At 49.1% G+C, this 20,635-nt stretch overlaps 1 protein-coding gene across 4 annotated transcripts in view; it reads right to left on the bottom strand.

The window, feature by feature from the left end:
• Positions 1–20,635, bottom strand: part of LOC139264624 (voltage-dependent L-type calcium channel subunit beta-2-like) — a 159,772-nt gene that overhangs the window by 128,425 nt on the left and 10,712 nt on the right. The window contains exon 1 of one of the 4 annotated variants that reach the window (XM_070881371.1): positions 20,277–20,485. The exons of the other annotated variants lie outside the window; for them this stretch is intronic. Coding sequence (XP_070737472.1) covers positions 20,277–20,309 — 33 coding nt within the window. The 5' untranslated portion in view covers positions 20,310–20,485. Of the gene's footprint in view, positions 1–20,276; positions 20,486–20,635 lie in introns of those variants that run through there. 4 annotated transcript variants of the gene reach the window in all.

The raw sequence follows: 20,635 nt of genomic DNA, 5'->3' as shown, positions 1-20,635 counted from the left end.
TTTGAGGGCCTGATCTTCGAACACTCTCTTCCTCAGGCGGCCGAAGGTTGCACTGGCGCACTGGAGGCGATGTTGAACCGCATCGTCGATGTCTGCTCTTGTTGATAATAGGCTCCTGAGGTATGGAAAGTGGTCCATGTTGTCCAGGGCCGCGCCGTGGATTTTGATGACTGGGAGGCAGTGCTGTGTGGCGGGGTCAGGTTGGTGCAGGTGCTTTGTCTTATGGATGTTTAGTGTAAGACCCATGCTTTTGTACGACTCGGTGAAGATGTTGATTATGGCTTGGAGTTCAGCTTCTGAATGTGCGCAGACGCAAGCGTCGCCCGCGTACTGTAGCTTGACGACAGAGGTTGGGATGGTCTTGGATCTGGCCTGGAGACGACAAAGGTTGAACAGGTTCCCGCTGGTTCTGTAGTTTAGTCCCACTCCAGCGGGGCGCTTGTTCAGTATGAGGTGGAGCACTGCAGCGAGGAAGATCGAGAAGAGGGTTGGCGTGATGGCGCAGCCCTGCTTGACCCCGGTCCGGATGTCAATTGGGTCTGATGGTCAGGATCACAACTTGGAGCAGAGGATGACGACAAACTTTTGGGTTTGTCTCCCTTCCACTCATTAACACGTCACAGGAGGTAGGAGGCCACTAACCACTGATTTAGGTGCTCATGCACAGTGATGTGCTTTCCTCATTAAATGGTGTGCAAGTGGACAATATAATGAGAGCTGCTGACTTGTTCTACTTTTAAAATAGGACCAAGCAGTGATGCTTTAGGGAATATTTACCCAATGCATCACTGCTTGGTCCTGTATAACTGGTTCATTATACAAGGCTGCAACTTGACCAATTCCAAACCTGACAATCCAACTTTTGAATGCACTCTCAGGAAATATCTATAATCTGAAGCAGACATCAAAAGTCCCAATTTGAAATAAATTGTTTTTGGGCTATCCAATCGCTCAGCAAGTATATCTAGTGAGTAGTTGAGCAAGAGAGATTAGGAAGGTCCTGGATTTAAGCGTCACTCTTGTGCTCAATTTGCTGATCTCATCTGGGGCAATCTCCCTTGTGATGGGCCTGTAATTGGTTGGGAGGTAGGAGAGAGTAGGGTTAAAGGGTTCATTCTCTGGTGTTCCCCAGCGATCTGCACTGGGGTCTCAGCTTTTCACCATATATATTATCGACATGGATAAAGGAATAGAGATGTGTATATCCATGTTTGCAAATGACACAAGATCAGAGGCACAGTAATATGCGTGCATGAAATCAAGAAGATACAAAGGGTCATAGACTAAATGAGTGGGCAAAACTTTGGCAGATGGCATGCAATGTGCAAGATCATCAATGAGAAAGTCAAACTTCGGAATATTTTCTTAATGGTGAAAGACAGCTGCAGAGAAGTAAAAGGATTTGGGTGTCCAGGTATACAAATCACCAAAAGTTCAAAAAGTAATCACAATGGCTAATGGAATATTGGCCTTTATCTTAAGGATGTTTGGAATTCACAACTGAGAAAGTGATGCCTCAGTTGTACTTAGCCTTGGCCAGACCCCACCTGGAGTAATGCATTCAGTTTTGGGCACCCCATCTCAGGAAAGATTGGCCTTGGAAGATGTACAGCGCAGATTCACCAGAATGATACCAGGCCTGAAAGGATTAAGTTATGAGGACAGGTTGCATAAACTGGCCTTGTATTCCCTTAAGTTTAGAAAGTTCAGGGATGATCTAATCGAGGTAGTTAAAATGTTTCAAGGATTCAATAGGATATATAAAACGATTTTCACTGCTGGGGGAATGCAGAACATGAGGGAATAATCTTAAAATGAGAACTAGGCCATCTAAAAGTGAAATTAGGGAGCATTTTTTACATCACTCCCCCAAAACATTGTGGATGCTGGGCCAATTGAAATTTTTCAAGACAGAGATCGATAGATTTTGTTCGAGAAGGTTATGAAGGGAGATGGAACAAATGCAGGTAAATGGAGCGGAGGTATAGAATAGCTATGATCTAATTGACTGGTGGAGCAGGCCAAGGGCCTGAATATCCAACTCCTGTTTCTACGTTTCAAGTGTTAATGAAGGAAAAACGGGGCAGGGTTCCTTCTGGTGATCACTATCCCGCTGGAAATGCACATGCGAGACTTTGGGAAGAGAACAGGTTCAGGCTCAGTTTGGTAACTCCTGCTGTTAAACAGCCAACACTCACCACCAAACCTCCTTTTATTTTCCTAAATGTTATCTCATTTTCAACTATCACCCTAGATTTCCACAACACTGTGTATATAGGAAATTCATTGCGTTGCAAAACCAGGCAATATGATTCCACTACCATTCAATAAAGTAAATAACCCAAGTATTCACACAATAATGAGAAACAATATGGAAATAAAAAAAACACCTAATTCAGTTACATATATTACATATGGCTGTGTTATCTCATTTTACGAATACAATGCCCAGTTGCCACTAAGGTCTGGAGTGAGAAAATACCATTTGGTCCATCAAGCAAGCTCCATCCAAAGTCCATATGAAAATTATCTATCATGGGACTTACTGTCCTCCTTACCCCACCACCAACTATGATCCCCTGTGTTAGTGAACATTAAATTGCTTTCCTCGTCTGAACCTTCCCCCCCCACCCCGCCCAATGTTATTAATATCTTCATAATTCCTCTTCTCAATGCGTGGAGAGGCGTGAGTCCGGGGTCAGCGAGAGGCCTATAAAAGGCCCAACGCGGCGGCAGTTGGAAGGTGCGTGGAGAGGCGCGAGGCCTATAAAAGGCCCAAAGCGGCAGCAGTTGGAAGGTGCGTGGAGAGGCGCGAGGCCTATAAAAGGCCCAACGCGGCGGCAGTCGGGAGGTGCGTGGAGAGGCGTGCTTGTGCAGCTACAGAGAGAGGGCAAAAAAGTAGAAAGAAATAGAATGGTGACATCACAACCAAGGGGGTAAGTGATTAGCTGGTGATTGGTAAGTAGTTTTTCTTTTTTCTCTTCCATATCAGTGAGTAACTTTCAGCATTATTGTTGCCAATTTAAGTGTATCTAAGGATTAAGTCATGGCAGGAGAGCTCGGACACGTGTTATGCTCCTCCTGTACGATGTGGGAAATCAGGGACGTCTCCGGTGTCCCTGACGACTACGTGTGCGGGAAGTGTATCCGCCTCCAGCTGCTGACGAACCGCGTTGCGGAACTGCAGCTGCGGGTGGATTCACCCTGGAGCATGCACGATGCGGAGAATGACGTGAATAGCACGTTTAGTGAGTTGGTCTTACCGCAGGTAAAGGGTACACAGCCAGATAGGGAATGAAAGACCAACAGGAAGAGCAGTGCAAGGAAGGTAGTGCAGGGATCCCCTGCGGTCATCCCCCTGCAAAACAGATACACCGCTTTGAGTATTGTTGAGGGAGATGACTCATCAGGGGGGAGCAGCAGCAGCCAAGTTCATAGCACCATGACTGGCTCTGCTGCACAGGAGGGCAGGAAAAAGAGTGGGAGAGCGATAGTGATAGGGGATTCAATTGTAAGGGGAATAGATAGGCGTTTCTGCGGCTACAACCGAGACTCCAGGATGGTATGTTGCCTCCCTGGAGCGGGTGCAGGACATTCTGAAAAGGGAGGGTGAACAGCCAGTTGTCGTGGTGCATATAGGTACCAATGACATAGGTAAAAAACGGGATGAGGTCCTACGAGGCGAATTTAGGGAGCTAGGAGCTAAATTAAAAAGTAGGACCTCAAAAGTGGTAATCTCAGGATTGCTACCAGTGCCACGTGCTAGTCAGAGTAGGAATCGCAGGATAGCTCAGATGAATACGTGGCTTGAGGAGTGGTGCAGAAGGGAGCAAATCAAATTCCTGGGACATTGGAACCGGTTGTGGGGGAGATGGGACCAGGACAAACAGGACGGTCTGCACCTGGGCAGGAACGGAACCAATATCCTAGGGGGAGCGTTTGCTAGTGCTGTTGGGGAGGAGTTAAACTAATATGGCAGGGGGATGGGAACCTATGCAGGGAGACAGAGGGAAATAAAAAGGAGGCAGAAGCAAAATATAGAAAGGAGAATAGTAAAAGTGGAGGGCAGAGACACCCAAGGCAAAAAACAAAAAGGGCCACTTTACAGCAAAAATCTAAAGGGGCAAAGTGTGTTAAAAAGACAAGCCTGAAGGCTCTGTGCCTCAATGTGAGGAGTATTCGGAATAAGGTGGATGAATTAATTGCACAGATAGCAGTTAACGTATATGATGTAATTGGCATCACGGAGACATGGCTCCAGGGTGACCAAGGCTGGGAACTCAACAACCAAGGGTATTCAGCATTCAGGAAGGATAGACAGAAAGGAAAAGGAGGTGGGATGGCGTTGCTGGTTAAAGATGAAATCAATGCAATTGTAAGGAAGGACATTAGCCTGGATGATGTGGAATCGGTATGGGTGGAGCTGCGGAATACCAAAGGGCAGAAAACGCTAGTGGGTATTGTGTATAGACCACTAAATAGTAGCAGTGAGGTTGGGGACAGCATCAAGCAAGAAATAAGGGATGTGTGCAATAAAGGTACAGCAGTAATCATGGGCAACTTTAATCTACATATAGATTGGGCTAACCTAACTGGTAGCAATGCGGTGGAGGAGGATTTCCTGGAGTGTATTAAGGATGGTTTTCTAGACCAATATGTCGAGGAACCAATCAGGGAGCTGGCCATCCTAGACTGGGTATTGTGTCATGAGAAGGGACTAATTAACAAGCTTGTTGTGCGAGGCAACTTGGGGAAAAGTGAACATAATATGGTAGAATTCTTTATCAAGATGGAGAGTGACAAAGTTAATTCGGAAACTAGGGTCCTGAACTTCAGGAAAGGAAACTTCGACGGTATGAGGCGTCAATTGGCTAGAATAGACTGGCAAACGATACTAAAAGGGTTGACGGTGGATAAGCAATGGCAAACATTTAAAGATCACATGGATGATCTTCAGCAAATGTACATCCCTGTCTGGAGTAAAAATAAAACTGGGAAGGTGGCTCAACCATGGCTAAGAAAGGAAATTAAGGATAGTATTAAAGCCAAGAAAGAGGCATATAAATTGGCTAGAAAAAGCAACAAACCTGAGGACTGGGAGAAATTCATAATTCAACAGAGGAGGACTAAGGGTTTAATTGGGAGGGGGAAAATAGAGTATGAGCGGAAGCTTGCAGGGAATATAAAAACTGACTGCAAAAGCTTCTATAAATACGTGAAGAGAAAAAGATTAGCAAAGACAAACGTAGGTCCCTTGCAGTCAGATTCAGGTGAAATTATAATGGGAACAAAGAAATGGCAGAACAACTTAAACAATACTTCGGTTCTGTCTTCACGAAGGAAGATACAAATAACCTTCTGAAGGTACTAGGGGACAGTGGGTCGAGTGAGAAGGAGGAACTGAAGGATATCCTTATTAGGCAGGAATTTGTGTGAGGGAAATTGATGGGATTGAAGGCCGATAAATCCCCGAGGCCTGATAGTCTGTATCCCAGAGTGCTCAAGGAAGTGGCCCTAGAAATAGTGGATGCATTGGTGATCATTTTCCAACAGTCGATCGACTCTGGATCAGTTCCCATGGACTGGAGGGTAGCTAATGTAACACCATTTTTTAAAAAAGGAGGGAGAGAGAAAACGGGTAATTATAGACCAGTTAGCTTGACATCAGTCGTGGGGAAGATGTTGGAATCGATCATGAAGGACGAAATAGCAGCGCATTTGGAAAGCAGTGACAGGATCGGATCAAGTCAGCATGGATTTATGAAAGGGAAATCATGCTTGACAAATCTCCTGGAATTTTTTGAGGATGTAACTAGCAGAGTGGACAAGGGAGAACCAGTGGATGTGGTGTATTTGGACTTTCAGAAGGTTTTTGACAAGGTCCCGCACAAGAGATTGTTGTGCAAAGTCAAAGCACATGGTATTGGGGGTAATATACTGACGTGGATAGAGAACTGGTTGTCAGACAAGGGAGAACCAGTGGATGTGGTGTATTTGGACTTTCAAAAGGCTTTTGACAAGGTCCCACAAAAGAGATTGGTGTGCAAAATTAAAGCACATGGTATTGGGGGTAATGTATTGACGTGGATAGAGAACTGGTTGGCAGACAGGAAGCAGAGAGTCAGGATAAACAGGTCCCTTTCAGAATGGCAGGCAGTAACTAGTGGAGTGCTGCAGGGCTCAGTGCTGGGACCCCAGCTCTTTACAATATACATTAATGATTTGGATGAAGGAAGAGTGTAATATCTCCAAGTTTGCAGATGACACTAAACTGGGTGGCGGTGTGAGCTGTGAGGAGGACGCTAAGAGGCTGCAGCGTGATTTGGACAGGTTAGGTGAGTGGGCAAATGCAGTATAATGTGGATAAATGTGAGGTTTTCCATTTTGAAGGCAAAAACACGAAGGCAGAATATTATCTGAATGGCGGCAGACTAGGAAAAGGGGAGGTGCAACGAGACCTGGGTGTCATGGTTCATCAGTCACTGAAAGTGGGCACGTAAGTACAGCAGGCGGTAAAGAAGGCAAATGGTGTTCAGTTTTGGTCTCCTAATCTGAGGAAGGACGTTCTTGCTATTGAGGGAGTGCCTCATTATAAAAATACATCTAGCTCCTTCTTAAAGACTGCAAGGAGCCAATCACCATTACCTCCATAGGTTGATCATCCTTTAAGAAAAATAAAACTTCCACACATCTAATCTCACTCCCCGCTTTCTTAATTTAAATGGAGGGGCTATTATTCTGCCTGGCCCCAACACCTAAAACAATGTATAAAAGCAAAATACTGCAGGTGCTGGAAATCTGATATAAAAACAGAAAATGCTGGAAATACTCAGCAGGTCAGGCAGTATCTGTGGAGAGAAAAACAACATTAACTCTGTTTCACTCTCTCTACAGATGTTGCCTGACCTGCTGAGTTCTACCAAAAACGATGGGCCCAAGTTTCGGGCCGCGCCTAGAACGGCGCAGCCCCAACCTGGATGCCCGTTTTTCACGCCACAAAGTGCGGCTAAAAAAAACTTCCAGATTCTCCGGCTCCCTGCTGGTCCTCTTGGGCCGGGCGCGGCGCAGCATGAGCTGTGGGGGGCGGAGCTAGGTCCCTGCGCTGAAAACAGTGCCGGGACCTCTGCACATGCGCGCTACAGTGGGCGCGCATGTGCAGTAGCTCCAGGCGTCCAAAACTGTGTGGGAGGGGCCTGAAGCACACAGCACCTAGCCCTGGCCGAATGGCCTCACTGGGGCTGCGTGCATAAGGCTGCCTCCCACGCCCAGCTCCTGCTTCCTCCTGACCTGACCCGACTCGACTCCTGCTTCCCCCCCCTGCCCCCAGACCAGACCGGACCCGACTCCCGCTTCCCCCACCCGCCCCCGGACCTGACCCGACCCTCCCCCCACCCCCCCGACCCGACCCAACGCCACCTACCTGTAAATCTGGTGCTGGGGACGGGCCGGGCTCGTTCAGCCTTCCCCCCCACCCTTCTCCTTCTCCCCCCCCTTCCCCTTCTCCCCCCCTTCCCCCCTCCCCCCCCCACTTTCTCCCTCTACACCCCTCCTCCCCCTCCCCTCTGTCAGAAACACAGACACTGAGAGACAGAGAGTGAGAGACACAGACAGACAGACAGAGAGATAGAGACACTGACAGAGACACACTGTGGCGGGGTGAGAATCCCAGCACGCTGTTGGAGGGCTCCCGGTGCTGCAGTCGGTGAGTAGAAAATGTTTTATTTATTGATTTTTAAAAAAAATAATCATTTCTTATAAATTTTTTTTGATTGATTTATTGGTTGATTTATTGATGTTTTTATCATTTATTATTGATGATGGCTCTTTATTTGTAAAACTGAAGTATTTAATGTTTGTAAACTTCCCTTTAAACCCCACCTCCTCCATTCCCTACGCCTGATTTGTAACGTACGCCTGATTTTCTAAAGTGTAGACCAGGTTTTTTCAAGCGTACAAAAATCTTCACTTACTCCATTCTAAGTTAGTTTGGAGTAAGTTTTCACTGCCGAAACTTTGAAAACAGGCATAAGTGGTCGGACACGCCCCCTTTTGAAAAAAAATTCTGTTCCAAAGTGAAACTGTTCTAACTGACTAGAACTGGGGCAAACTAAATGCCGAGAATTTGAATTTCTAAGATACTCCGTTCAACACCAGTTGCTCCAAAAAATCAGGAGCAACTGAGGCCGAAACTTGGGCCCAATGTGTCTACTTGTATGTCATCAATGCAATGGCCTCAGTCATTTTTAAGATCGGAATCAAAATCCCCTGCATCTCTCCAACAACAGCTGGTCATTACTTAATCTAGTCAGACTTTCATCTTTTGGTGTATAGAACTAATGGGCCCAAGTTTCCACATGATAAAAAACGGGCGCCCCTCCGAGCTGGGCGCCCGTTTTTCGCGCCTAAAACGGCGCCGGAAAAAAACCGAGCAATTCTGGAGCGCTTTGCAGCTCCTTGTCTGCCTGGCGCGGCGCCCAGGGGGGCGGAGCCTACACTCGCACTGATTTTGTAAGTGGGAGGGGGCGGGTACTATTTTAATTAGTTTATTCCTGCCGGCAACGCTGCACGTGCGCGTTGGAGCGTTCGCGCATGCTCAGTGTGAAAAAAACATTGGCACTCCGCCATTTTTGTAGTTCTTTGTAGCTGTTTAGTTTTTGAACATTTTTTAATAAAAGTACATTGCCATCAGCACAGAGTCTTCTTGCAGCAGTGAGAAGGGTGCAGGAAGCCTCAGAAAGTTGAGGCAGCCGTTTCCCGACAACCTCCCCCTTTTGCCGTCGGGAAATGGCTCCTCAATTTCTGAGGCTTCCTGCAGCCTTCTGAGGAGGCGGGGGTCCCCGATGGAGGGCACTCTACGCAGGGGTCCTCCCACTATTCATCGGGGACTTGGCCTGGAGGGTGGTGCACGGAGCAGTGCCGTGCAACAAATTTTTAAGCCGGTTCACGGACTCCCAGGCCGCCTGCAATTTCTGCGGTCTGGAAGAGTCCGTGTTCCATGTTTTTATGGAATGTACAAGGTTGCAGCCCCTGTTTTATTATTTGAAGGGGCTGCTCCTGAAATTCTGGCTGCACTTCAGTCCCACTCTCCTGATCTTTGGGCACCCTGTGCGGAGGGGAGCGGGTAGGTCCGAAGGCCTCCTCGTAGGACTGCTCCTGGGCACGGCCAAGGGTGCCATCAGCCGGTCCAGGCAGCGGGCGGTCGAGGGGGTCGTCCAACCTGACTGCCTGCCTCTCTTCCGCTCTTACATCCGGTCCAGGGTGTCCTTGGAGATGGAGCACGCGGTGTCCACCGGTACGCTCGCGGCCTTCCGCAAGAGGTGGGCACCGGAGGGACTGGAGTGCATCATCACGCCCGGCAACCAAATTTTAATTTGATTTTACGTTTTAAAGTTTATTTTGTTTTAATTGCCGGTGCTTTTAGTGTCCCCTTCCCTTTTTTAGGGGGCACTGGAAAATTGTGATTTTAGTGCCCCAAAAAAAAGAAAAACTCAAAAAAAACAAAAAAAGGAAAAAAAAGGGCCTTGTAAATGTCTGGTGTGTCACCCAGGTTGGGTGGCACGATTTAATGTTTTATGTTTTTGCAGGTAGACTCAAAGAGTTTCCTGCAGCCTTCTCTTTCCCGCCAGCCGTCTTGAACGGCTCCCTTTCCCCCCCCCCCCGCGTTCGGTCGGCTCCCTTCCCTCCCGCCCGCCCGCGTTCGTCGGCTCCCTTCCCTCCCTCCCCCCCCCCCCCCCCGCGTTCGTCGGCTCCCTCGTTTTGTGAGGCTTGCTGCACCATTCTTCCTGGCTGAAGCACTTTCACACAGGTAGGAAGATGGTTTATTTAATCTTTTCTTTGCTTATAAATGTTTATTCAGGTTGGATTTATTTGTATAGTATTTGTATAAGTATAAATAAGGATTGATTGTAGAATTTAATGAGTTCCCTTCCCCCGCCCCCCCCCCCTCCCCCCTCCCCGTTCTGGATGCCTGATTTGTAACCTGCGCCTGATTTTTTAATGTGTAGAACAGGTTCACTTGCTCCATTCTACTTTAGTTTGGAGTACATTTTCACTGTGGAAACTTTCAAATCAGGTGTCAGTGGCCGGACATGCCCCCTTTTGAAGAAAAAATTCTGTTCCAAAGTAGAACTGTTCTACCTGACTAGAACTGCAGAAAAAAAAATGTAGAGAATTGCGATTTCTAAGATAGTCTGTTCTCCACCAGTTGCTCCTAAAAATCAGGCGCAAATCATGTGGAAACTTGGGCCCAATGTGTTTAATATATTACATGAATTAATGTGGACTGTTTAATTCACATGATAAATTCAAGCAACTAACCTGATGATTTTCTATAACCAACAGAATGTTTTAAATCCAAAGTAACAACTCCCCTATCGAGCAGACCTATAAAACAAACTCAGAAATATTCTTACAAACTATCCACTAACAGTTGCACTTGCGAACACAAAACAAGAAATGGTCAATTGGCACATCAAGCCCACCCCTTCCACGTAACATATACAATCTAGTAAATAATGGGCTCCATCCATTTGTTTAATCTACGGAGGGAAAGCTCTGTATTAAAACTGCCTAATCGTAAGCATTATCGAGAAATCTCCAGAATATTCTTAAATCCCCACATTTCTATTATTTAAACTGGTTTGTGGTCCTCCATAGACAAAATTCTCCTCCTCTCCCACCCCACCCCCTTGCAAGAGTACAGGGAGTATGGCGTTCCATTAGGTATTTAATCATGTCAGTCTAAACTTATCCCTATAACCTTCAATATCCTTTCCATGTAGTTACGTGTTTAATTGAAGTTTAATATTAAAGCCAGTTTATGTAACCAAATTAGATTGAATTATCAATTTTGCAGGTATTTTTATTTTTGTAGGCAAGAGGGAGGTCCTTGTTGTCTGTATCTCTTTTAAATAAAAGTGGAGCCGTCATCTCCATTTTGCATCATTCGTTCTTGCGAATCAGAGCCAAGAGCTAACAGCAGGATATAGAGAGTAATGCTGTTCGAAGACCAGAAGGTGCATCGCTTTCCTACTTCTCCCTCACCATGGATTCTACATCCTACTAAAATGCCAGGGTAGATTTGTAGAAGAACAATAAGAATGGAAACAACATTTTTTTTCAGCAAAGTTAAACATTTTATAGCAGTTACTTTTGTAGAAGAATTTAAAAAAAACTTTGTTCAATCATGCAACAACAACATTGTTACACTGGCTCAGACATTCTCGACAGTGCTGATTCTAAGATCTAGTTAAAAAAGCACATTTTAATAAACTTGGCATGAATAGACAATTTCTCAATGTCAGGGCACAGTGGCGCAGTGTTTCTCAGATTCACCACTGTGATCTACTGTGAACTTTGAGTTGTTTAAGGGGCAGATGGAAGTTTATGGCTCACACAATTGGAACCGTAAACTGTTTCTGGATTTCTTCCAGGTTGCAGTTAGAACGTTGAAATGCAGCCTCCTCCAGTTTTTTTTTTTTTTTTTTTAAGTATAACTTCTTCCTGATGACATCAATACCCACTGTAAACTTCACATTGGAGCATCACAGTGAATTAAAAAGCATCAAAATTAAAATTATATTTGAACTACAATATTGAAAACTATTTTTAGGGTGCGTGTGAAAACAGAATCCTGAAGGAAAGAACCTCAGACTTCAAACTATGCAGGAGTATTGCACCTCGGTAGAGCACAGTTAGTCCTTGTCCAGTCAGCTGCCCACTATAATTCCATCTTCTATTTTATTACAATGACATTATAAATCAAAGTAAGTTTTGGATCTTGGCGCTGTTGATCGGGCATGGGAAATGGACATGTCTGTGTGCCAAATGCACTGATTGTGTTTTAATGGGTTCTGAGAAAATGTGGCAAAACAAGACTATCTCAAGAGTAGATCTCTGAAAAAAAAATTGTTCCCATCCTTTGAGCAGCCAATGCTGCTTCCTCATTGATTCCAGTATATACTGTAAAAATAGCATTTACACCATATAACATGTCTAAACTCATTGATCACTTGTGAAACAAAACTCTAAATTACCAATAAACTCAATTATTGCTTGGTAACTATTTTTGCCTGATTACATCTCTGAAGCACCTTGAAATGTTTTTCTACATTAAAGGTGCTATATAAATGCACGCTATGGTTGTTATTACAATTCCTTCCTCAACTTATAACCTCTGTAGACCTCCCCTCTCTTAGGGGCCAAGTTTCGGCCTAAGATGCTCCTGTTTTTTTGGAGCAACTGGTTTAGAATGGAGTATCTTAGAAATTGCAATTCTCGGCATTTAGTTTGTTCCAGTCTAGTCAGTTAGAACAGATTCAGTTTGGAACCGATTTTTTTTTCCAAAAGGGGGCGTGTCTGGCTACTTACGCCCATTTTGAAAGTTTGGCAGTGAAAACTTACTCCAAACTAACTTAGAATGGAGTAAGTGTAGATTTTTGTACACTCAGAAAAACCTTGCCTACACTTAGAAAATCAGGCGTAGGGAATGGGGGGGGGAGGGAAGTTTACAAACATTAAACACTTCAGTTTTACAAATAAAGAGCCATCATCAATAATAAACAATAAATACATCAATAAATCAACCAATAAATCAATCAAAAAATATTAAAAATGAAAATAATTAAAAATCAATAAATAAAAACATTTCTACTCACTGACTGCAGCACCGGGAGCCCTCCAACAGCGTGCTGGGACAGGCCCCCCCAGTGTGTGTCTCTCTCTCTCTCTCTCTCTGTCTGACAGTGTCTATGTGTTTCTGACAGCGGAGGGAGGGAGGGGGAGAGAGAGAGGCGGAGGGAGGGAGGGGGGGAGAGAGAGAGGCGGAGGGAGGGAGGGGGGGAGAGAGAGAGGCGGAGGGAGGGAGGGAGGGGGGAGAGAGAGAGGCGGAGGGAGGGAGGGGGGAGAGAGAGAGGCGGAGGGAGGGAGGGGGGGAGAGAGAGAGGCGGAGGGAGGGAGGGGGGGAGAGAGAGAGGCGGAGGGAGGGAGGGGGGGAGAGAGAGAGGCGGAGGGAGGGAGGGGGGGAGAGAGAGAGGCGGAGGGAGGGAGGGGGGAGAGAGAGAGGCGGAGGGAGGGAGGGGGGAGAGAGAGAGGCGGAGAGAGGGAGGGGGGAGAGAGAGAGGCGGAGGGAGGGAGGGGGAGAGAGAGAGGCGGAGGGAGGGAGGGGGGAGAGAGAGAGGCGGAGGGAGGGAGGGGGGGAGAGAGAGAGGCGGAGGGAGGGAGGGGGAGAGAGAGAGGCGGAGGGAGGGAGGGGGGAAGAGAGAGAGGCGGAGGGAGGGGGGGGAAGAGAGAGAGGCGGAGGGAGGGAGGGGGGGAAGAGAGAGAGGCGGAGGGAGGGAGGGGGGGAAGAGAGAGAGGCGGAGGGAGGGAGGGGGGAAGAGAGAGAGGCGGAGGGAGGGAGGGGGGAGAGAGAGAGGCGGAGGGAGGGAGGGGGGAGAGAGAGAGGCGGAGGGAGGGAGGGGGGAGAGAGAGAGGCGGAGGGAGGGAGGGGGGAGAGAGAGAGGCGGAGGGAGGGAGGGGGGAGAGAGAGAGGCGGAGGGAGGAAGGGGGGAGAGAGAGAGGCGGAGGGAGGGAGGAGGGGGGAGAGAGAGAGGCGGAGGGAGGGAGGGGGAGAGAGAGAGGCGGAGGGAGGGAGGGGGGAGAGAGAGAGGCGGAGGGAGGGAGGGGGGAGAGAGAGAGGCGGAGGGAGGGAGGGGGGAGAGAGAGAGGCGGAGGGAGGGAGGGGGAGAGAGAGAGAGGCGGAGGGAGGGAGGGGGAGAGAGAGAGGCGGAGGGAGGGAGGGGGAGAGAGAGAGGCGGAGGGAGGGAGGGGGAGAGAGAGAGGCGGAGGGAGGGAGGGGCGAGAGAGAGAGGCGGAGGGAGGGAGGGGGGAGAGAGAGAGGCGGAGGGAGGGAGGGGGAGAGAGAGAGGCGGAGGGAGGGAGGGGGGAGAGAGAGAGGCGGAGGGAGGGAGGGGGGAGAGAGAGAGGCGGAGGGAGGGAGGGGGGAGAGAGAGAGGCGGAGGGAGGGAGGGGAGAGAGAGAGGCGGAGGGAGGGAGGGGGAGAGAGAGAGGCGGAGGGAGGGAGGGGGGAGAGAGAGAGGCGGAGGGAGGGAGGGGGAGAGAGAGAGGCGGAGGGAGGGAGGGGGGAGAGAGAGAGGCGGAGGGAGGGAGGGGGGAGAGAGAGAGGCGGAGGGAGGGAGGGGGGAGAGAGAGAGGCGGAGGGAGGGAGGGGGGAGAGAGAGAGGCGGAGGGAGGGAGGGGGGAGAGAGAGAGGCGGAGGGAGGGAGGGGGGAGAGAGAGAGGCGGAGGGAGGGAGGGGGGAGAGAGAGAGGCGGAGGGAGGGAGGGGGGAGAGAGAGAGGCGGAGGGAGGGAGGGGGGAGAGAGAGAGGCGGAGGGAGGGAGGGGGGAGAGAGAGAGGCGGAGGGAGGGAGGGGGGAGAGAGAGAGGCGGAGGGAGGGAGGGGGGAGAGAGAGAGGCGGAGGGAGGGAGTGGGGAGAGAGATAGGCGGAGGGAGGGAGGGGGGAGAGAGGCGGAGGGAGGGAGGGGGGAGAGAGAGAGGCGGAGGGAGGGGGGGGAGAGAGAGAGGCGGAGGGAGGAGGGGGGAGAGAGAGAGAGGCGGAGCGAGGGAGGGGGGAGAGAGAGAGGCGGAGGGAGGGAGGGGGGAGAGAGAGAGGCGGAGGGAGGGAGGGGGGAGAGAGAGAGGCGGAGGGAGGGAGGGGGGAGAGAGAGAGGCGGAGGGAGGGAGGGGGGAGAGAGAGAGGCGGAGGGAGGGAGGGGGGAGAGAGAGGCGGAGGGAGGGAGGGGGGAGAGAGAGAGGCGGAGGGAGGGAGGGGGGAGAGAGAGAGGCGGAGGGAGGGAGGGGGGAGAGAGAGAGGCGGAGGGAGGGAGGGGGCAGAGAGAGAGGCGGAGGGAGGGAGGGGGGAGAGAGAGGCGGAGGGAGGGAGGGGGGAGAGAGAGAGGCGGAGGGAGGGAGGGGGGATAGAGAGAGGCGGAGGGAGGGAGGGGGGATAGAGAGAGGCGGAGGGAGGGAGGGGGGAGAGAGGCGGAGGGAGGGAGGGAGGAGAGAGGTGGAGGGAGGGAGGAGAGAGGCGGAGGGAGGGGGGAGAGAGGCGGAGGGAGGGGGGGAGAGAGGCGGAGGGAGGGAGGGGGGAGAGAGGCGGAGGGAGGGAGGGGGGAGAGAGGCGCGGAGGGAGGGAGGGGGGAGAGAGGCGCGGAGGGAGGGAGGGGGGAGAGAGGCGCGGAGGGAGGGAGGGAGAGAGAGGCGCGGGAGCTGGGGGAGGCAGGGGTTGGAGCGGGACAGGAAGCGGAGCAGGAGCTGGGGTGGGAGTGGAGTGGGAGCTGGTGGGGGAGCGGAGCTGAGCGGGAGCTGGGGGGGGTGGGGCTGGGCGGGGCGGGAGCGGAGCAGGCAAAGGAGCGTGAGGGGTGGGGGTTTGAGAGTGCCAGCTGAACAGGGGAAGAAGCTGGAGCCAGAGCAGGAGCTGGACAAGGGAGGTGCAGCCTGATCTTCGCCGCCCCAGTGAGGCAATTCGGCCAGGGCTAGGGGCTGCGTGCTTCGGGCCCCTCCCACAGTTTTGGGCGCCTGGAACTACTTCACATGCGCGCCCACTGTAGCGCGCCTGTGCAGAGGTCCCGGCACTGTTTTCAGCGCAGGGACCTGGCTCTGCCCCCCACAACTCGTGCTGCGCCGCGCCCAGCTCCAGAGGACCTGCTAGGAGCCGGAGAATCTGAAGGTATTTTTTTGACGCACTTTCGGGTACGAAAAACGGGCGTCCAGGTTGGAGCTGCGCCGTTCTAGGCGTGGCCCGAAAACTGGGCCCTTAGAAACCTCAGGCTCACCTGTACCATTTCCCAAGCTGCATACATTTGGCAACGTCTACATTTTGTTTAAACTTTAATCACCTGATCAGGTTTTAATTTATTGATAGGATATTGCTGGCAATTTTATGATGTAGATATAAATGCTTTCAGTTTAATTCAAGTGTGAAATATTTAGGATCATACTTTTTATTTGATGAATGAACAAGTATAAATCTATAACCAAACTATTCATGCATTCCAGCTCTTGCATTGGCTCTGCTCTCCCTCCTTGTTCAATCAAAATATGACCTTTTCTGAACTGCTGCACATCCTCCTTGATGAACTGCCTCACTCTGTGTCTATTCCAAGGATCAATTTTATTCCATAGAAACATACAGCAAAGAGAGAGGTCATTCAACCCATCGTGCCAGCTCTTTGAAAGAGCTATCCAATTAGTCCCACTCCTCTGTTCTTTCCACATAGCCCTGCAAATGTTTTCCTTCAAGTTATTATTGAAACTGCTTCCACCATCTTTTCAAGCAGTGCATTCCAGATCATGACAACTTGCTGCGCAAATAAATGTCTCCTCATCTTCCCTCTGCTTCTTTTGCCAATTACAGTCCCCACAACTTAACGTCATCCATGTTTAACCGGGGCAGCCGCATATATTGGGCAAATGATACTAACCATTTACCATTTCCATTGAATTCAATTGTAAAGGCACCGCTTATAATACATTAGGTGAGATGGCTATTTTGAGCAATTCAGTAAGTGCAATTAAGTGCTGTTAACTATTTACCTGAGCAGCTGAGGGCCTCGAAGCACAGTCCACCCCTTTTATCTGTTTTTAAATGCACCAGAACAGTGGAAAGTCTCCACTTTCCATCTGCCATTGTTGTGAACAGCTGATGAGTTGACAGGCAGCTTCAATCAGCTGTTCACTAAATACAGATGATCTGCCGGTCCATTTAAATAGTCATAATCGGATTTCGGATCGACTTAGCTCCATACAATACAATCCCCATTTTTTAAACTAGATTCAGCATCTTAGAGCCCTACCTCTTCAAAATCTTAAAGACTAGGGAGTCTGATGGATTTAGTATCCAACGCATATAGCGGGCAAATCGCGTTCAGACAAACGCACCCACTATATGCAGCGGGAACTGTACCTTAAAATTTGTGTCCTCCGGTTGCCAACCCTCTTGCCAGTGGAAACAGTTTCTCCTTATTTACTTTCATCAACACCTCTCAGAATTTTGAACACCCCTATTAAATCTCCCCTTAACCTTCTCTACTCTAAGAACAATCCCAGTTTCTCTAGTCTCTCCACATAACTGAAGTCCCTCTTTCCTATGAATATTCATTTTCTCTGGTTAAAATTTAAATCATAATTTTTGGCTGAATAAGTGGTTAGTTATGGTAACTTCAGACAAGTCCTGCTTTCAAGTGCAATGTAACATCAGTGCACATCACCCTCACATTTTATTGCTGTTCTTCAGCAATAATTTCATAACTCGCATCCTGGATAACATGCACAAAGGCGTGACACATACGTTAGATTTTACGGTAACTGCACAGGCTTTCTAAAGCTCACAGGTTCCTTCTTCACTCTCTTGTTTTTAGTGGTTGTGAATGCCTGGCCCATGCTGAGTTAGCTGATTTCAGCTGGGGAGCTACAACTGCCGTTGGTGCCCTGGGCTGAAGAGGAAAACAAACAGCTAAGTTTCTTGCTACTGACTGCTATTAAATGATGCTCCACTGCAAAGTACATCTTCTTGGACATTGGAATGTGAACACGATCCGGCCTAGCTGCAATGGCTCTTATGGTGAAAATGCCTGCTGGCACTTCTTGTCTGTGACGTGAAAGATGGACACTTGGGTTACGTATCAGGTGTAACCATATCCAGCACAAAACACTCTGCTCAACAGAGAAGAGCAAATGGGGAAGAAAGCTAGAAAAAAAAAACAGAGAATTTTCCCATGTTTACAACATGAATTATAAATAATAATTTCAGAATAAAGATAATTGAAATTATACTTCGTTAGAAATGAATAGCTTTACTATTACATCTGTAATGGATTGGGTGGCACAATGGATTAGCATACTGTTCTTTCATTTCTGGAAACTAGGTTTGAATCAAGCCCAAACCAATGGGATGACTGCAAGGTGTGAAAGGTCACACATGAAATATGTTAGAACAGTCTCAATCCAGTTACTATTGCACACAGCCACAGTACAACATTGCTTCCAAATCTCTGAGTTTCGCTCAGATACCGCAAGGATGGTTGGTATGGAAAATGGTTACATTTCACACTGATGCAGCCTGGGATGCTAGTCTGAGAATGCAGCAGACACACATTTGTGATTGAGCTGGAGGACTTTTACTAGGGCAGACTCGATAGACCAGATGGCCTTTACCTGTCCGTCATTGTTCATATGTTCGCATGGGCAGCTCAACATGCTACACCTGACTTGGGAATACCTGAAGCAGGAGAGTGTTCCATTTTCCAGCATGGCATTCTTCGCCTTCATGAGCACACAAAGAAGGAAAAGGCGAGACTTCTATTTACTCCCAGGCATGAAGACTTCATGATATACAACACTTTCCTGATCAGTGATTCAAACTGCATAATTATATCTAAAAATGCTTCAAAATCCGTCCTTAAATTATCATAACAACTTGTATTTATATAGCACCTTTAACGTAGTGAAGTATCCCAAGGCGCTTCACAGGAGTATTATGAGATAAAAATCTGACACCGAGCCGCATAAGTAGAAATTAGCGCAGGTGACCAAAAGCTTGGTCAAAGAGGTAGGTTTTAAGGAGCATCTTGAAGGAGAAGTTCGCCTCAACCTCTGTCATTGAGCTGCAGTACGCGGACGACGCCTGCATCTGTGCACATTCAGAGGCTGAACTCCAGGATATAGTCAATGTATTCACTGAGGCTTATGAAAGCATAGGCCTTACGCTTAACATCCGTAAGACAAAGGTCCTTCACCAGCCTGTCATCGCCACACAGCACTGCCCCCCAAACATCAAGATCCACGGTGCGGCACTGGACAACGTGGACCATTTCCCACATCTCGGGAGTCTCTTATCAACAAAGGCAGACATTGATGCAGAGATTCAGCATCGCCTCCAGTGTGCCAGTGCAGCCTTCAGCCGCCTGCGGAAAAGAGTGTTTGAAGACCAGGCCCTCAAATTTGTCACCAAACTCATAGTCTACAGGGCTGTAGTAATACCCGCCCTCCTGTATGCATCTGAGGCATGGACGATGTACAGAAGGCACCAGAGGTCGCTGAAGATATATCACCAACGATGTCTCCGCAAGATCCTGCAAATCTCCTGGGAGCACAGGCGCACAAACATCAGTGTCCTCAACCAGGCTAACATCCCCAGTATTGAAGCACTGACCACACTCGATCAGCTTCACTGGGCAGGCCACATAGTACGCATGCCAGATACGAGACTCCCTAAGCAAATGCTTATTGCAGAGCTCCTTCATGGTAAACGAGCCAAAGAAGGACAGTGGAAACGTTATAAGGACACCCTCAAAGACTCCCTGGTAAAGTGCAACATCACCACTGACCCTTAGCCACAGACCGCCCGAGGTGGAGAAAGTCCATCCGGGAGGGCGTTGAGCCCTTTGAGTTTCGACGCACGGGGCATGAAGAGGCCAGGTACAGGCAGCGGAAGGAGCGCGTGGCAAACCAGCCCCACCGACCCCTCCCCCCGACGAATGTCTGTCCCACCTATAACAGGGTCTGTGGCTCTCGTATCGGACTGTTCAGCCATCAAAGAACTCACTTTGGGAGTGGAAGCAAGTCCTCCTGGACTGCCTATGATGATGATGAAGGAGGAAAGCGAGGTAGAAAGGTGGAGGGGTTTAGGGAGGGAGTTCCTGAGCTTGGGGGCATAGGCAACAGAAGCTACAGCCGCCAAGGGTTGAGCGATTATAATCAGGAATACTCAGGAGGGCAGAATTAGAAGAGCGCAGAGATCTGGAGGAGATTACAGACATAGTGAGGGGCGAGGCCATGGAGGGATTGGAAAACAAGGATGACAAATTTGAAATTGAGGCGTTGCTTAACCGGAAGCCAATGTAGGTCAGCGAGCACAGGGTGATGGGTGAGCGGGACTCGGCACGAGTTCGAACACGGGCAGTCGAATTTTGGATCACCTCTAGTTTACGTAGGGTAGAATGTGGGAGGCCATCATACGGTGCACCCTGAATGGATTTTTCTTTCCAAGTCAGAATGTTGTGATGGTGAAAACGACAATCATTGTGGATCTAAGAATTAAATTCACATCAAATATTTGGACAGTCCATTTAACAAGAGTGCCTGAATGAAAATATGTCTGCAACAAAGCGCTGGCAATGAAGTGATGAAACACAGAGTGCTTTCAGCATGTAGTGCTGCCAGGAGGGGTAATGCTTGGCTCGGCTTTACTCACTATCTCACAACTTGGGCTTCACTTCATCCCTTTCACCGTCTTACCTCCTCGGGCTCCTCCCGGCCGTACAGGTACATGTCCCCGCTCCCAGGGCTGCTGTGCTAACAGCCGACCGCCTCCATCGAGCCGCCGAACAACCCCCACTGCAAACTCAAGCCTCAACTTGTGCAGCCCGCGGCGGAAAGGCGGCTCCTCAAGCGTCTTAGAGAAAAGCAGCTCCCTCCTCCTCAGAGTCAGCTGTGAACTTAAAAGGCTAACAATTCCCCAAAGTCCGGGTTAGTTGCAGTGAGTCAACACACGAGTGACTTTTCCTGTGTGGGGGGGGTGGGGGGAGGAGATGGAGGGACAAGTTTCAGAGAGTCCGGCTGACAACCCGAGCCACCGCACTCTCCCTGCGGGGTCC

The sequence above is a fragment of the Pristiophorus japonicus genome, chromosome 5, assembly GCF_044704955.1.
Source record: "Pristiophorus japonicus isolate sPriJap1 chromosome 5, sPriJap1.hap1, whole genome shotgun sequence".
In the NCBI taxonomy this organism is placed as follows: domain Eukaryota; kingdom Metazoa; phylum Chordata; class Chondrichthyes; family Pristiophoridae; genus Pristiophorus; species Pristiophorus japonicus.
The sequence above is the reverse complement of the archived record's forward strand: the minus strand, read 5'-3'. Positions and strand labels throughout refer to the sequence as shown.